Source organism: Anabas testudineus, chromosome 18 (genome assembly GCF_900324465.2).
Source record: "Anabas testudineus chromosome 18, fAnaTes1.2, whole genome shotgun sequence".
Classification (NCBI taxonomy): Eukaryota; Metazoa; Chordata; class Actinopteri; order Anabantiformes; family Anabantidae; genus Anabas; species Anabas testudineus.
In genome coordinates this window covers 8,308,304-8,324,894 of record NC_046627.1, presented here as the reverse complement: position 1 = coordinate 8,324,894, position 16,591 = coordinate 8,308,304, and the positions used below count along the sequence as shown (strand labels likewise).

General features: G+C 39.5%; 3 protein-coding genes across 5 annotated transcripts; 2 read left to right on the top strand and 1 right to left on the bottom strand.

Annotated features, from left to right (window-relative positions):
- The first annotated feature begins 705 nt into the window (after positions 1-705).
- On the top strand, positions 706-3,464 carry LOC113168269 (dickkopf-related protein 2-like). The gene is made up of 5 exons (XM_026369282.1): positions 706-844; positions 945-1,120; positions 1,322-1,478; positions 1,678-1,812; positions 1,931-3,464. The coding sequence occupies exons 2-5, from the start codon at positions 953-955 to the stop codon at positions 2,302-2,304; spliced, it is 834 nt and encodes a 277-aa protein (XP_026225067.1). The 5' UTR covers positions 706-844; positions 945-952; the 3' UTR covers positions 2,305-3,464.
- Positions 3,465-7,424: 3,960 nt separating this feature from the next.
- LOC113168275 (GTPase IMAP family member GIMD1) lies at positions 7,425-9,970 on the top strand. 2 transcript variants are annotated; one of them, XM_026369288.1, is made up of 4 exons: positions 7,425-7,501; positions 8,558-8,723; positions 8,807-9,069; positions 9,155-9,970. In XM_026369288.1, the coding sequence occupies exons 2-4, from the start codon at positions 8,558-8,560 to the stop codon at positions 9,428-9,430; spliced, it is 705 nt and encodes a 234-aa protein (XP_026225073.1). In that variant the 5' UTR covers positions 7,425-7,501; the 3' UTR covers positions 9,431-9,970. The 2 variants fall into 2 exon arrangements, with proteins under 2 accessions (XP_026225073.1, XP_026225075.1); XM_026369290.1 differs by lacking the exon at positions 7,425-7,501 and adding an exon at positions 8,313-8,377 and having other exon boundaries at positions 9,155-9,968.
- Positions 9,971-9,995: 25 nt separating this feature from the next.
- On the bottom strand, positions 9,996-15,728 carry aimp1b (aminoacyl tRNA synthetase complex interacting multifunctional protein 1b). Of its 2 annotated transcripts, none has more exons than XM_026369275.1 (7): positions 15,592-15,728; positions 12,436-12,530; positions 12,174-12,287; positions 11,392-11,556; positions 11,067-11,266; positions 10,588-10,759; positions 9,996-10,320 (listed from the first exon to the last, which is right to left on the bottom strand). In XM_026369275.1, exons 1-7 carry the CDS (start codon positions 15,621-15,623, stop codon positions 10,154-10,156), a joined length of 945 nt encoding a protein of 314 aa, XP_026225060.1. In that variant the 5' UTR covers positions 15,624-15,728; the 3' UTR covers positions 9,996-10,153. The 2 variants fall into 2 exon arrangements, with proteins under 2 accessions (XP_026225060.1, XP_026225059.1); XM_026369274.1 differs by having other exon boundaries at positions 9,998-10,320; positions 11,392-11,577.
- Between the last annotated feature and the right edge of the window lie 863 nt (positions 15,729-16,591).

Sequence of the window (16,591 nt, the reverse complement as noted above, 5' to 3'; positions counted from 1 at the left end):
TAGTTGTCACGTACACCTACAGTCCATAGTGTGTACTTTTATTTTGATACTCATTAGATAGATGCTAATGCAAATGTATGTCTATTTTAACTTAAAACGCAGATATTTTGCTTTAAAAGAGGTTTTTGTATTTCTGTATTGCTATTTTGACTGTTTCCATTGTTAATCATAACATTGTATCTATCTAATGTCAGACATGTTTATGTACAAAACGTCTAAGAAAAAACAGGGACTTTTATTCTACATGTTATAGACTTTATATAAGTGATCATTTAAATATTTATAACATCCAAACAGGTCATTGTGCATTGTCCGTGTTTTTAGAAACGTGTTTTTGTTTTTGTCGTACCAAAAATGAAACTGCAGCCTTTTCCTTAAAACGCCGGCTGAGGAGGAGCTCACTAAATTATTTCAGCTGTTTCTTCTATGAGATTTCGTACACAGTTTTTTAGAGGGGACGTTCAAAGGTTTAATTGCACCCCCCAACCTCCACCTCCACCTGCACCCCCCTGCTCACCTGTATCGATGAGTGCAGGTGTGTGTGTGGGGGGGGGGGGGGGGTATCGATGTGCGCTGAGGGAGGGGCGGTGGGCGCGTGGCTCGGGTTGTGGGCGTACCCGGATCGCGCGTGGCAACATGTGAGCAGCCTATAAAGTGGATCAGGGTCCAGGTCCTGGTCCGTGTCACCTGTCCTCACAGCAGCAGCCGGATCATCGTCTCCTGCTGAGCTCAGAGTCGGGACTGTTTTCCTATTTCTCACATTGTGAATCAGCCGGATCCTGGTGTTTCAGCAACGCAGCACATCTGGATTCATTCAACGAGAAGTTCACTCCAAAAGCAACAGGTGAGAAACGAAGCTGCGGTTTGTGTCGTGTTTTTATTTAAGATGCTTCAGTGATTCCCTCCTAGAGACTCACAGCAACATGCTCTCTTGGTTCTTGCAGCAGCGGTGATGACCTGTCCTCAGGTGCTGATGTGGGCCGCCGGGCTCGTGCTGCTGGCGTGGCCCCGCGGCGGAGAGGCGCGTGTCAGACTCAACTCCATCCGCACGGTGATCTTGAGGGAGGGGCACGCGCTGCCGGTGAACCGGAGCACGTGGGAGCCGAGTCTGGACCTAATGGTGAGTGTTTGTGGGTCAGATCCGTTAGGATCCCTGTGAGGAGCCACCAGGAGCCTCGGACCACAGTCCACACAGACTTTAACAGAGTTATAACAACGTTGAAACTTGCAGTATTTCGTAAATGCAGTATTAAAACACAGCATACATGCAGTATTCCTTCTACTACTGTGTACCAACTCATGCCTGCCTGTTCTTCTGCAGCTGTACCAGTGCATGAGCGACCTGGAGTGCAGCGAGGGGAGCTACTGCCACACCTCCACCAAAGGGCCGGCACACTCCAGGTGCCACACCTGCCGCAGGAGGAAGAGGCGTTGCCATAGGGACAGCATGTGTTGCCCTGGCAACCACTGCAGCAACAGTAAGATTGCATAGAGTACATCATCGTTTTGGTAGAGATGGCTGAATATGTGATGGTTCTTATGGCTTCAGAAAAGTTATAATGTAAAACGTCAGATAACTGATATCGTATAATCTTCATTTAATGTTTTCTCACATGATGAGTGCTTTTCTAGAGATTCCTCTAAATGTAAATTCCACTTCCTTTGTTCCTCCTTCAGATATCTGCGTTCCTGACATGGTCAGTTTTGAGTCTCAGAGGATCCTGGACTCAGACAGAGGGATGGGTCCACAGTCTAAACTGAAACATCTGAGGAAGAGAAAAAGGATGGATGTGAAAGCTTCCTCCACCAGAGGTGAGCACGTGTTCTCTTTCTTTAGCTTCTTTGTGTCATGTTACTGGACATGATTCTGGCTGCTGCTGCGTGGTTCTCACATCGTTAAATGTTTTTCTATCTGTTGCTGTGTTTCCAGGTCAGGTCGGCGACCCCTGCCTGCGCTCCTCAGATTGTTCTGCCGGTTTATGTTGCGCCCGCCACTTCTGGAATCGCATCTGCAAACCGGTGTTGCGCGAGGGGCAGGTTTGCACACGGCACCGGCGCAAAGGGAACCACGGCCTGGAGCTCTTCCAGCGCTGTCCGTGTGGAGATGGACTCAGTTGCCAAACACTGCGAGAACCTAGCACCAAGCCCTCATCATCATCATCATCATCTCTGTTGGCAGCAGCAGCAAAATCCAAGTTTGCTGCACCCTCTTCCTCTTCTCAACACTCATCTATTGACGTCTCTTCATCCGCATCGAAGGTGTCAGTGGCAAAGATGAGACTTCACGTGTGCCAGAAAAACTAATGAAGGATTGGTGGACAAGATGAGAAACCAACTGAGGAGGAGGAGGACAGAAGGTCTGGTTAGGAAGGAAGGAAATGCTTTTTTTGCCAAACAATGACCAAACCCAGAGTGAGAGGGGGGGTCCAGAAAAAAGAGCGTGAAAAGAAAGAAATAGAGGGAGGGGTGAATAACTATACTTGTTTACACATGTGAAATCTCCCTGTAAACCCCCGTCATCCTCCTCAAAACCATCCCAGTATATTTGTGCAAATTAGCTTCCTGTCGGGTTGCATTCACACACAACTGATCTGGATGTGAAACTCTTTGTGGCTCAGATCTGGTTTCCTCCTGGGTGTCTAGACAAGCAGAAACCACTTTAAAATCTGGTTTGACCCTATTTCCACCAACAGGAAAAGCTTTAATATTATAATAGATCATCCATGTCTGTTCTAATAGCCTGCAGCAGGCATCGAGGGTCCATACATATCTAATCGCGTGTTGTTATTTTTGAGAAGAAGGAAAAACGCAGTACAGAAAATGTAATATATTTTTATTCTCAAGGGAACATTGGGTGAGATGGTTTATTATCAGTGGTGTTCTAATGATAATCTCATTAGCTGTTGAGTGACTTTCTTGTTGTACTTTGGTTCAGCATATTTTCTTTCATTTTTTTTTTACAAAAGTCCAGAATTGCACCTGAATTGCACTGATATAGGTAGATTTATTTTATTAAGGTGTTCACTTCTTTACTTCTGTCTTGCTGTAAAATAAACAAATGCATATTTTATTCACATGCTTTTAAAATTTATTATGTTTCTACCATCTTCTTTTTACAACTACTACTAAATCAAACAAATGTTTAGGTTGAACTCTTTGGTAACTTTCCATCAGCATCTGAAACATAAAATCAGAAGAAGATGATGGTAAAGACCAATCTGGGCGCCAATAGAAACCCATTCACATCCATATTCATGTCCCATAAACTGTGAAGTGTTGCCTCGTTAAACCAAAACTATCACCTGCCCAGGTATCTAGTTTGACGGCACTGTTCTCATTGATTCATAGAGCTATTTTTATAAGTTCTTTCTGTTTATTTTGGCTAAATGTTGATATAGTTATTTGTTTGTTTGTTGTTGTCACTTTACCAGGTTATTTTCTGGGTTCATTTTCAATCAGTCATGTTTCTGGAGTGTAATTATCATCCACCTCGGTTTATGATTAAAGGGATTTGTCCTTTTTCAACATGTCAGCGTGTCTTGTTTTTAGAAGAATGTCTGTTCAAGTTTTGAGGAACATCATGTTTTTGTTCTGTTCTTTGAAGAATTGATTTGTAATCATCAAAGATTAACAAACATGTTTACTATGGTTGCTTATTAGCTAGCTATATTTTAAGCACTAAAGCAGGAAGCTAATGTAAGGATAGATATTGTATTGCAGTACATATTGCTAATGCTACTTTGTGTATAGTGCGTTTGTTTAGTAGTCTTGCTAAAGTAGTTTAGTCTTGTATCTATGCTAAACTGGTTAAACCACATCCATCTAAAACTATCTAGAACTGAAGAGTTAGTTAGCTAGCTATTCAGCTAGTTAACAAGCTAGCGGCTGGTTAGTGTAGTGCCTCCCATGTGGGAGACTGGGGTTCAAATCCCAGCTGTGGCCTACCTCCAGTAGGGGTCCTTAGGCAAGACCTCCTCGCGCTTACCCTGCCTACCATTGTACCCTACTTGTAAGTTGCTTTGGATAAAAGCATCTGCTATGTGTAATTTTGATTTTGGGATATAGGCGGCAGTTAACAGTTCTGTTTCTCAGACTGAGGGAAAGAATAGTTAAATTGACTTAGAATTAAGGAACTGATGGTGCATCTAGTTGCTGAAGTGCAGTATTTTGGTAGTTTTTCTACAGTATTTCAGCTAAAAATACTTGCATGCTAATCATCCAATGCCACAGTTATGGCTAATAACTAATTCTCGTCCATGAAATGCTTTCTAGGACTCTAGTGATAAAAGCTAATAGCATGAAAACACAGAAGCCTTCTATATATAATACCAACAATGCAGCTTCTGGAGTTGGGTGCATTTTATGTGGCTGTTTTTCTCTAGGATTGTCTGCCAAAACATGTCATAGTCATGTTTATTGGATGGATTAGAGATTTTAAAAAATTATCTTTACCTTTAAAGTTCTTTGGAGGATGAGTTTTTTCCTTATCCAGATCCTGCTGTCGTGTGTCCACACCTCGGTTTGTGGGTGTTGGTCATAGCCGTGCTAGCTGTTTCCCCTTTTATCAGATCTTTATTGCTATGCTAAGCTAACAGTGCACTTCCTCTAGCTTCCATAGTTCCCCAAAATGTTGAAGTAACCTTTCAATATCTGGGAAAGATCCATTTGGTCAGACCACATGTATCTTTTTCCAGCAACTGATGGGTGGCGATAAGATTCACAGAGGAAAAGACTTCCCCACGGGCCTGTGAAGACAAAGGGAAATGATTCCATCTGTGCAGATAAAGGTTATTTATGACCACAGAGTTAAAGCACACCCTCGGATATTTAAACTGGTTTACATATCTGTCAGAAGCAGAACAGGTGAGCTCTGTCTCCACGTACACATGAAAAGCAGGCAGTGGAAAAAAAAGGAGATTTGGCAAATTTCAGGGTTTAAAAATAATCTGATTATCTTACACTTGAGTTTATGTGGCAACATTATCTGACCCTCTACACAAGACTCACACACTCGAATTAAGGCCAACATTTGTCATTTTAGATATTTAATCCATGTAAGGACAATTTGGGAGAATTACAAAACAGCACGGAGCATGGCCATATAAGGGTATTTATTTATTTTCAATTTTATTTCCCAAAACCTCCTTAAAATCAATTTTGACATTTTGGAGTCTCACTGATACTGTGAAAGTGGAAAGAGTACGTGTGTGTTCCCTTTTCTGTGGTTGATTGCTGTTGGGCATTGCTGTCCTTACTTTGGGTATGGTTGTAATAAAGATAACACATGTACATAGTTTTTTCCATGTTTATGTCACTCTTTCATCCGTGTTTCCCAGCTTCCCTGTTGGTGCGTGTTCAGTGTAGGTCAGTCACACACACTATCTGCATTATCATCACCTTACCATCTATGTTTCCCTGTTTCCTTGATGTCACAATTTTATTTCATCCACAGTTTTTCCTATTGTTCTGATGGTAATGTGATTAAAACAGCAAAGTACCACAGCTCATACTTTCTGCTGTTAGTCACTGATTGCTAGTCAGATATTATGTTTTCAGTTGGTTGTGGATTACCTCTGCCAAAACATCAGTTGATGTTGCCTGAATTATCCACGTATGGAGGCAGATGTTTGTGGAAATGGCTGTATGTCTGTTCAAACAAAGCGATTTGGTTAGAATCAGGCACAGAAACGTCTTGGTTAAGTTTAGGCACTAAATAAACATGGTAAGGTTTCTAAAAATGTGACTTTTTAGCCCTAAAAATGCCTTAGCTTCATACTATGTTCATCATGTGACAAACATGATCTTCAGACCAGTTACGTAACAATATTATTAACAGATAGTTGTCTTAAACTGGACTCAAACTCCAGTCTGATGTGTGAACGTCCTGTGCTTTGTTGGGCCACCCATCCAGCCCAACCTCCTCCTGGCAAACCTTATTTATAGTTGGTTACCATGTAATGTCCACTGCAGCCGCTAGAGATTGTCAAATGCTTAAACATGCATGTTTATCCCTATCTACTACTGTTACAAATAAAGTTATAAATTCCAGGTCTTGCTATTTTGATTGATGCTTCGGGCTTTGTTCTTTAGACTAACTTTCCTCCAAATAATTTTTTGCACTTTAAACAGAAACAAATTGAATTCGGCTGGTATACAACGTTGATGCAGATTGTTGTTCTAGTAGGTAGGCCCCCAGATAAAGTTTGATTTATGCTTTTGTGTTAAGTCTACACTGTACCTACAGCTTAGGCACCACATAGATACAGATCCAATGCTGTAGCCTCATACAGTTCCTCACCTGCTTTAAGCAATTTTGTTGTACTAACCAAAAGATTTGAGGTTGTAACTACCCTTTAAGGTTAAATATGGAATTAGGTTGTATTTAGGGGCTAAGGAATGCCCTACGTTAATAGGAGTTCTCACAAGTGTAGACAGAGAAGCATGTGCCTGCAGCTTGGTAACAATAATAACTGTTTCAGATTATCTTATCTCTGCGGTTTCAGACTCTGTCAGACTAAACTAGTAGCAGATGATGATGTTTCTCTCTGCAGCAGCCTGAAGCACAGATAGTTTTAGACTTTATTAAAACAGAGAACGTCAGTGAAGCTGCTGCACTTTCACACTGAGGATCGATCACTGTTTCAGACCAGCATGCTCATTTGTTGTCATGTCCATAAGTTGTGTTTACATTGTACAGAGTGAAACTGTGCACAACACAACAGTGTCGCCTAGGGCTGCTCAAGTGGGGTTGTTGAGTTTTCTATATTATTCTGTATACAGTTATATTTTATGATTTGGTTAATCTTAAACCTCAAACACTGTAAAGGGCCTTGAGATGACTTCTTTTGTGAACTGGCGCTACACAAACAACCTTTTTGCACAAAGGATGTGTGATTTGTTCACCATCACCTACGTTGGAAGCATCTTTTAGAGTGATGTTTTAAAGCTCTTTATTAATAGGAGGAATGATTACAGCAAGAAAAAACAGTTTCTGTGTTTACGTGGGCACTGGACTGGAAAACGTGCGAACTTATCCTTTAAGTCTTAATAATGCAACTGATGGAGCTACAGTAGTTGGTAGATGAAGGAAACAATCCTATTTACTGTTATAGTGATCAGTTATGTTTCTGTTATGGCACCCTGTTCCCTGTGTTGAGAGGTGCTCAGTATTTATGATTGTGACATACGTAGTTGTACAGTAGTTATGAAGAGATCATGACCACCATGAGATTTTTATTGTTTTGGTTATTTTGGCTGTTGTAGTCTTTCATACACCACAACCACAACAACACTACACTACACTTCAAATGTGTCACTTTAAATGTAAACTACAGGATGTTTGTCGCTTTTACAACCTGATAAAACAATGCACTGACGGGCAGATGAACAGCTCTGGTTATAATTTAACCTGTAACCGCCCCTACACACATACAACCAACCTCCCTTATCAATAAGTCCAGGAAACGTGTCTCTGTTTGTCTCCTCTGGTAGGGTAAAGCAGGTAAGCCTTTAATTTTTAACATTTCTGTTAAACTTACAGTTTTAATTTGTGGAAAACCTGATTCTAAAGTTTAATAGCTACAGTGATCATAATAATGAACCGGCGAAATCAGGTTTAGATCAGTTTAGTGTTAAATCCAAGGCTAGTCACTTCTTCATAAGCTCACTACTGCTCTAAATAAACACATTTTTAAAATAAGTAAAATAAAGAATTAGAACTAGAATTAAGACTCAATGTTATTTATTACACGTTTTTATACATACTTTAAGAGAAGTACCGCGTAAACTACTCTTAACCAGAGAAAAGCACCTGAAAGAAAAATGTTTTTAGTACATTTTGAGGTCCCAAATATGTTGAATAGGAACAAACAAAAACAGGAACAAAAGACTGTAAAACAACCCAGAATCACTCCAAGTGGAGGATAGTATCTCAGTAAATAATGAGAACATGAGCCAAAATGAAGAAATGGACAGATGTAGAACTACTGTAACTGTAAGCATAACAAAGAGTGAGACTAGGACTTTGAAACAAACCAGGAAGTAGTGGGGCTTCAAGCTTGGAGCGAGCCAGAGACAATGAGGTACACACAAGCTGGGCAAATACAACGTGAACAAACGTGGAAGTGGTGGGAGAAGCAGAAATGTTACGGATGAGGCTAAGATGATGTGAAGCCAGAGGCCTGCACATTGAAAGACTGGACGGTTCACACTTTGACTTCACACTTAAAGACTGTTTTCACCGCATTCACTGACAGCCTGGAAGCAGCACACATCTGACGACTGATCAGTAGCATTTATGTTTATGTTCTAGCAGACAATAGAAGAGGGAAGCAGAACTTACAGAGCATGAAGATTGCTGAAATGACAACATGACAAGGTGTGAAGAGAACCTGTGTTTTCATGTACTGCGATCAGCTGCATCTTAGTAGAGCGTGTAAAGCTAGACTTTTTGCACATACTGTTTGTCATTAGTTTCCACCACGAAATTCTGTGAAACTTTAAACTAAAACTTAGTTCATTCGTAGATTTGTTTAAAATATTTGTCTCGCGTCTTTAGATGGAGGTCAGCACGGGAGACGGTCGCCATGGCAACAGGCCTGTTAATATTCTCAGCAGGTGGATTCGTCAGGGCGACGATGATGATCGGGATGTCCTGGTCCTGAATGTCCTGCTGCTAGGCAACAGGCAAAGTGGGAGGAGCTCTGTGGGGAATGCTCTGATTGGTCAGTTAGTCGCATGGACTCAAATTTTATTTAATTTTATTTAATTTTTTTGACATATTCAACTAGTACATTTTTTTTTATAGGTGGACATGGATTCCAAACGGGCACCCACATTTTTGCTGATTCTGTGACGACAGAGTTCCAGGTCCTCAGCCGAAATTACCCGGGGTTTTTCAGGCGACAGGGTAAAGAGTGCGACCTCGTGTTGAGGGTGATTGACACGCCCCCTCTGCTGCCCCACCCACAGAGCGTGCACAAACTCTGTCCTGAGGGCGTGCACGTCCTTGTGCTGATTGTGAGGGCTGACCTACCACATGACAACGCTCATCTGGAGCAGCATGTGGAGGTACACACACACTCATGTTCTGTACTTGTACCTGAATAATATTATCCTGTATCGATATCATGTGTTTTTTTTTTTTGTGTCTCAGAGAGTCTTCGGTCCTGAATGGCAAAGTCACGCGTTACTTGTTCTCACATATGCTGACCAAGTGAAGAAGGCGGGGCTTGACACGTCCGACTACCTAGCGCAGACAACTCATTGGTTACGAGCTCTGGCTGAGGTGGTGACAGGTGGAGTCTTGTTTTTGGACAACAGTTATGACTGGCCACTGATGACAGGTGAACCGCTGAGAGACAGATTGCTCCACCTCTCAGCTAGAAACCACCACCGAGCTCTGAAAGTCAGAACTGAGGTCTCACTCTGATGCTGAAGTCTGGTACATGTTTAACTTCAAATATAACAGCTGGGAGAGACACACATTTCAGTTACATGTTAGAATTTAGCTATTCTGAAAGTTTTCACTAGGTTCCTTTAATGCAGAGCAGATCTTTAAAACATGAGCATCATCAGGTTCTGTGGTTGTTAGGATCATCTTTTATTCTATGAAGATGTTTGTTCAACATACACACTGAGAGTAATGACATCCTTAGCACATGTAAGTCCCATTGAATCTGTCACTGTGTTCGAGGTCTGTTTGTTCAGGTTTGACTGAGTCACGACTCTGAAAATGAATATGTATTTAACCCAAATGACAACAGTCTCTAAAGGTTCTATAGTACCTAACTTTTTATTATATTTTTTTCATGCATGTCTCTATCAGCATCTCAGAAGCTCTGAGCATTTCAGGAAACAAAAACAAGGACTGTTTTTGAATCAGGCATTAGAAGAGAGGACTTTCTTGTCTAAATGCATTTATACTGTCATTGTCTTATTTAAACAACAACACCCAAGAAACTTATGATTGTGACATCAAGTGTTTTAATGAATAAATCACAGTGATGCAATGACCTGTTTTCTTCTGTTGTTATGTAACAGCACTAGCTTCAACCATTAGTCACAGCAGAGCAGGTTTTTCACAATGACTGCGCTGTGGTACACATAATGTCATGAACACATCTTGTGCTGCGTGTTGTTGTCTTCATTCTGTCTATCTGATGATGCAGTTGGTGAGCGATGGGGCTCTGCACAGCCCTTTCCCTTTCACTTCGAACCCGCAGCCTTTATAGGTGGCTACACCCCTGCAGTCGACCTGAAGATCGGGCTGAAGAAGCTCCCAAATCCTTTGCTTTGCCTGCAGCTCCCTGTCTGGGTCACCTGAGCATGTGGAGATAGAGCGCACAGGCTTGTGGTTATCTTAAAAAAGATATTAGAATATCACTGTACCTTGTATTTAAGTGATTTTTATTACATTTTCTCACACTGAGGAGCATGCCCAGGTTGTTTTATTTATTAACATGAAGGGCATGCTGTTCCAGCTGGAGTCCAGTAGCTAGTCCAAAGTCTAAAATAACAAGTACAAACAAGAGTCCCAAGTTTTCATTCATTATTATAATATTTAGTTAAATCTAATTTCATGGTTACCGGGGAAATTGAGAAAGGTGACTCTGTCTCCAGGGGTGGAGCCTGAGGGCGGCGCCAGGAGCTCAATGGAGTCATCTGAGGTGGAACAACAGAGGACGCGGGCCTGGGAGACCACACCCTTCAGTTTACAGGCCTTAACATTACACAACAGCACAGTGAGGCAGCCCTGGAGCTGCAAACACACAACATAGGTGAAATAATTGTTATACAGTCAGTGTTAGTGTAAAATAATAAAGTTTTGAGAAAATAGGGAGACAAAAAGGAAGATGGGAGGAATGGATAATGGAAGAAAAGAAACAAGGGCAGCCAAAAAACAAAAATACAGACTTTAAACAAGGCAGAGTAGAGGAAAAGGAACATAGAAATAATAGAAATAATATGTTTAAATGATGTTGCAAGTTCTACTTTGATATGTTTAACTGGTATAAAATAAAATAAGTATTCACAGAATATTTTGAGAATGAACTGAAACGTGTTACCTCCTCCAGTTTTGTTATCTCGCCCAGCTTGCTGACAACCGTCCTGGGGGAGTTCTCTCCCACATCCACCTCCAGCACAGACATCCTCTCGGCCAGCGGGTGGTGCCGGCCGCTAAGGATCCGTCCAATCCTCAGGTCAAGTCGGGACACGTCAACCCGAGGGTCCAACCCCAGCGGGAGAGAGACAGAGGTGGGACGAGCTAAGACAGAGAGAGTCAGTCAGTCTTTTTCTTCCCCTCCCTCCCTCCTTCCTTTCACTTTCTACTTTTGCTCCCTAACTTCCATCTGTCCTTCCACCCTTCCTATCATGTTTCCTTTCTTTCACCTTTCCTCCCTCCTCTGCTTCTCCTGTTCTGTCCATCTCTCCGCTCATGTGATGATGAAGAGGGAGGAAGTGTCTTTGTAGGAACAGAAGCTGTAGCTCCAACGGGGGAGGCAGGTGGATCGACAGGTGTGCAAGGGTCAGAGCTAAGACTTCGGGGAGGTGGGGCTGGAGAGAGAAAAGCCTTCGCTGAAAGAGGGAAAAATAAGGCAGATATTTTGAGGTCAAAACAACAAAATACATGCAGTAATTTAATTTGTGATTATTAATTAATGATTTTTTTCTTTTAGATAGAAGTATAAAAGTCCTTAATATATTTTTTTAAATATCTAAGTAAGTAAGTAATTCAGACTGGTTGAGTGTTTATTTAAATCAGACCACAGTCGACACAGAAACAACTGAGAGTGAAAGACAATCATCTTCATCATTTATCTGTGTGCTTGTATTTGTGTCTCTTTAGAAATTTATTTGTATTTACTTTAATTTGGGAAACTGAAAAAAATTCTTTAAAAACCTTTAGAATTTTTTAGAAAGAGAGGATAACCTTTTGGGAAATTTTTATATTTTTGTAAATTATGATGGAAACTGAAGCTATTTACTAATTTCAGAAGTTTTGAAAATATACAACATTTTTGGGAAATTATATATTTCAGAAAACTTAAATAGAAGTATTTTATGAAAGTGGAGATATTTAATTCCCCAAATTTTTTAAGAGGCTGTTTAAGGGTTACCTTTAGGTTAAGCATTAGGTAATTAAAATATGTGTGAGTTAATTGTGTGTGTACCAGTGCGTCTCCTTTGTTTTTCCTGCAGTTGAATCCTCAGTTGTTCAATGTCTTTCTTCAGTTTGGCATTTTCAACCAGTAGTTTCTTCTGTTCTCTGACAGACGCTTGTAGCACTTAAAAACAACAGAGTTTCCAATATGAAGTTTTAAATTCATGCACATGAGTGAACACAATAGCTGTAAAACTTGGTCATTATAATGTTATTCACTAGCTACTGTGTAACATATTACCGCCTCCCTTTCCTTCCATGTTTTCTCTTACATGCTTTCTCTCTCGTCAGCAGGGCGTGAGTTTTAATATACTCCATTATCTGCTCACCATCTTCGGGATCAAGCTTCATGAGAGCCGCTGCCAGGCTTAGACACAGACAGATCATTAGAGTTAATGAGAGACAAAATCAAAATGAAAATGTTCCTAAATTCAATAATACTGTGGTCCTCTTCTGAGAGAATAAAACGCTGTTGTGACAAAGTTTACATTTATTTATCTGATTGTTTTTAATACAATTCAGCTCGGTTTAGAAAAGTAAGTACTTGACCAATATTAAGTCAAGAGAAACAAATACAAGTCTCAGGACAAGTTCAAGTAAAAAGTTACACTTCAAATTGGTTAAAGCCTTTCCAACTCAAGACTGAAACTACTTTATGTCAGGTCATTTAAGACATGTTTAAATTAATTTATAAGTCAACTGGAACAAGTGTGATTCAGGTTTTAACTTAGACATGTTCAAATCAAATCAAAATCAAGTCAAATCTTAGAGATTGGTTCATGTCAGGTCTCAAATGATACAAATTGAAGTTCAAGTCTTAAGGTGACTGGCACAAGCTCAAGTTGAAACAAGTAGAAACAAGTTCAAATAAAGTGTCAAGCCTTTTTCACCTGTGAATTAATGATTACTGTTTGTGACGTGAATGAAGAATTACCTCTAGATCTTATCAGGTTTGGACGTTCTTTACTGCAAACACACGAGTTACAACATAAACTAACGTGTTAAAGTGACTTCCTGATGTGCCATGACTGACAGTATGCAAACCAACAAACTGTGATGTCTTCAACACACGCGACGTTTGTCAAATGTTTATATAGGTAGATTACATCTTGCAGGAAAGAATTTTTGTAATCGCCAGAGGGCTGGATACGATGAAATGGCAAAATTAATTGATGGGAGGAAGTTGAGGATTTATTTCTGTATCAAAACAAAAATAAAACCCTCTTGTCTCAGTCCACCTCAGGACACTTCCTGTTTGACATCTGAAGGACAGGTAGACACCTGCTGACACACTAATACCTTACTGAACATTTCACAGAAAAACTAGTTCTTATTCAGAAAGAACAAACAAAGAGTTTCTCCTTCATTCTGCTGGTGGATGACAACACACTGTGTTTTCGTGTGTTTAAATACAGTAAAACATCTAAACCAATTTATAAATTTTTTATGTATTTTCAAAAGAAAAATCTAAGCTAATAACAGTGAAATTTATATTTAATCAAGTATTGTTCTGAGATTTTGAGGTACTTCTACTCCATTATACAGTATATTACAAGGAAATAAGTTTTAGTCAAAGTCAAATTTAATATAAATGTCTCTCTGAATGATAATATGTGTCCAAAAATTACTGTTCAGCGACAACTGGACTTGTTTGATGGTAAAGAACTCAAAGCAAATCCCGTTGTCAATGAAAAGCTATTTTTGAAAAACCACGCAGCAGCTGGATAGCGAAGTGGTAAGGTCGCTGAACCGGGATGTGGTAGACTGGATTTGAATCCTGGCTGTTGCCTACCTCCAGTAGGGGTCCTTGGGCAAGACCTCCTTGTACCTCACTTGTAAGTTGATTTGGATAAAAGCACTGGCAAAAACACTAAATGTTAAATACATTTATGTTAATATAATAATAATGTTAATAACTGCCTGAGAGTCTTCATAGACAATTTAAAACATGCTACCTCACTACTGGTTAGGTAGAGCTTTCACTGACATTCAGAGAGATGCTGGTTTGAGGATGGAAAATAATAATGCTATCATCAAAAGACATGTTGAAACCATTCTATTTGCATAATGATAAACAAAATGTTATATATCCACCTGTCAGCTGTATGTCTGGTTAGCATTTGCATACACAAACACATTCAACCTTTGGCCAATTTTAGCCAGAGATCATAGTATATGGCCAGTACCTTGACCTTCTTTATGTCAGCTTTGCTTATTTACACTAAAACAAACAAAAGCATTGTCTTTTCACAGCTGCTGGTATCCCAATTTTAGAGGTGTGATGAATAACACCAATGCATTGGAAAGACCGATGTTGTTGTCCCAACAGTGGCAGTTTACATTAGATTTTGTTAGTCTTACACACTTACAATATAATTCAGCATCATCTGTATATATTTAAGTTGCACATTGTAGCAGTCCTTTAAGAGTCTCCCTGTTCTTCTAATGTATGTTTAAAAGTTATTAAGTAGAAAAAAACCCAGTAGTGGATTGCACAAATAACACATCATCAAAATGTCAACCCTCAAACTGCCCTCGTTGTCTATGTACTGACCCCATTACATAGACAATGAGATGGCACAGATGCTACAATTTTACTACAAGCATAGCTGCAAAGTGCTGCAATAATCTTGCCTTAAACAAGTAGTGCATAGAGAGGACTTTGACATATTTACACATATGTACAAATGTCATTATATTATTGTTAGTTTTACATGGAAAGTTTTGAAAATAACAAACAATACATACAAAAAACAATTTAACTTTAAAATGGAATGGTTTACATTGTGGGACATTTGGAGTCCCCAGAACAAATGAAGAGATTATATTTCCTGACAGTGTTGTTAATAAAAGTACACACACACACACACACACGTGAACTTCAGCTGCCAAACTACTGAAATGTAGAAAGAGGCGCAACAGCTGCAGCCGGACCTTCTGCTATAAATAACATGAACTGCTGCAGCACATACACACACGAAGCACTGATCTTTAATAATGTCAACATTAAGTTGAAGAAAGACGTTAACAGACACAAATATGTGTCATTGTTTAAAAAAAACACTTTATCTCAAATCTTACTAAGCAAGTTTACATCATTTGTGCTTCAGGTTTTGCTTTCACTGAGTTGTTGAAATGAAGGAAATGATTGTTTTGCTTTTACTACCTATATTGTGATTAATGGCCATGAATGAAGTTAAAAAAACAAATAATATTTCTTTAACATTTAAAAATATCACAGGGCTAATTAAATGTGCTGAATATCAGTGCAAATTGGCTTCATTTAATTTTAAATTGAACCTTTAAATGCTCTGTTACTACCTTTGTATTAACATCTTTAAAAACTATACCACAGACTGCATGCCTAACATGCACAAAAACAAATATACAAAAACACACAGAAAGTAAAGATTGATGTAGGTTTGTACCTTGGATTAAACAGGTTTTCAGCGTTGTCCATGTCAGAGTATGTTGTCGGTCGGCTCGTCAGAGACAGAAAGCTCAGAGTTTGTCTTCAGCAGCCACAAAGTCTCTGTCAGCTGTCTGTTTCCATCTTCAGCTGGAGTCATGGCTGCATGTGTTTGGAGGTCAAAGGTCAAGCATCTCCTCATTGAATCCAAGAACTAGGCTCAGAAGAAGCATGATTGTTAAGTGAAATTAAACAGGATTAAGATTATAATCAATCTATCAGGCCTATTGAACTAGATTGCACCTTAGAACAATGCCTTCTGCTAAATGAGCTTTTGTTTTGGCTCATTGTTGAATAAAAAATGCTGAATTGTTTTTTTTTTTCTACATACAACTGTAAAAGTGAGGGTTTTAAATTCAAGTGTGGGAACTTATTACTTACCAGCTAAATACACCACAGTTACTCAAGACTGTCTCCCAACATATGGTCATTCAGCTCATTTAAATGAAGACAATCCCTCGTTGTGCTGTGTGTCGATGAGTGCACCACACTAAACAGAGACAACAAAGAAGACGAGAAGATGAGGAGAGAAAACATTAAATACTGTTGTCTGTGGATAAATATACTGCAAATATGGTACTGTAACTTGCTGTACAGTGTGAATAATTTATTTTGCACCACTAATCCTGTGACCTCTAATTGTAACACTTCTATAAATCTAACTTACACGCCTCCTCTTTGTCATTTCAGCTGTCAGTATCCAGAGAATTTGCATGTGTGTATAAATATAGGGTTTGACATATCATTATGTCACCAGGTCAGGACATGAGTTGTGTTTTTTCAGTAGATAATGAGCCTCCTCTGGTGGAAAAATGCAGTGCGACAGCCACACACCAAACTTCATTTAACTTTTACTCTATTTTACTTATCATCACTGTGTTGTTACTGTAATCATTTTTTCCAATATGGTCATACATTATGGTGAAAACAACAGCTTTTATGTTTTATAATTAAAATAA

Coding starts and splice junctions, on each gene's coding strand:
- LOC113168269 (XM_026369282.1), top strand. CDS start 953: ATGACCTGTCCTCAGGTGCTGATGTGGGCCGCCGGGCTCGTGCTGCTG. Junction 1,121..1,321: donor AGCCGAGTCTGGACCTAATG/GTGAGTGTTTGT, acceptor GTTCTTCTGCAG/CTGTACCAGTGCATGAGCGA. Junction 1,479..1,677: donor TGGCAACCACTGCAGCAACA/GTAAGATTGCAT, acceptor TTCCTCCTTCAG/ATATCTGCGTTCCTGACATG.
- LOC113168275 (XM_026369288.1), top strand. CDS start 8,558: ATGGAGGTCAGCACGGGAGACGGTCGCCATGGCAACAGGCCTGTTAAT. Junction 8,724..8,806: donor TGTGGGGAATGCTCTGATTG/GTCAGTTAGTCG, acceptor TTTTTTTTATAG/GTGGACATGGATTCCAAACG. Junction 9,070..9,154: donor ATCTGGAGCAGCATGTGGAG/GTACACACACAC, acceptor TTTGTGTCTCAG/AGAGTCTTCGGTCCTGAATG.
- aimp1b (XM_026369274.1), bottom strand. CDS start 15,623: ATGGACAACGCTGAAAACCTGTTTAATCCAAG. Junction 12,531..15,591: donor GAAAACCTGTTTAATCCAAG/GTACAAACCTAC, acceptor TCTGTGTCTAAG/CCTGGCAGCGGCTCTCATGA. Junction 11,267..11,391: donor AAGCAGAGGAGGGAGGAAAG/GTGAAAGAAAGG, acceptor TCTCTGTCTTAG/CTCGTCCCACCTCTGTCTCT.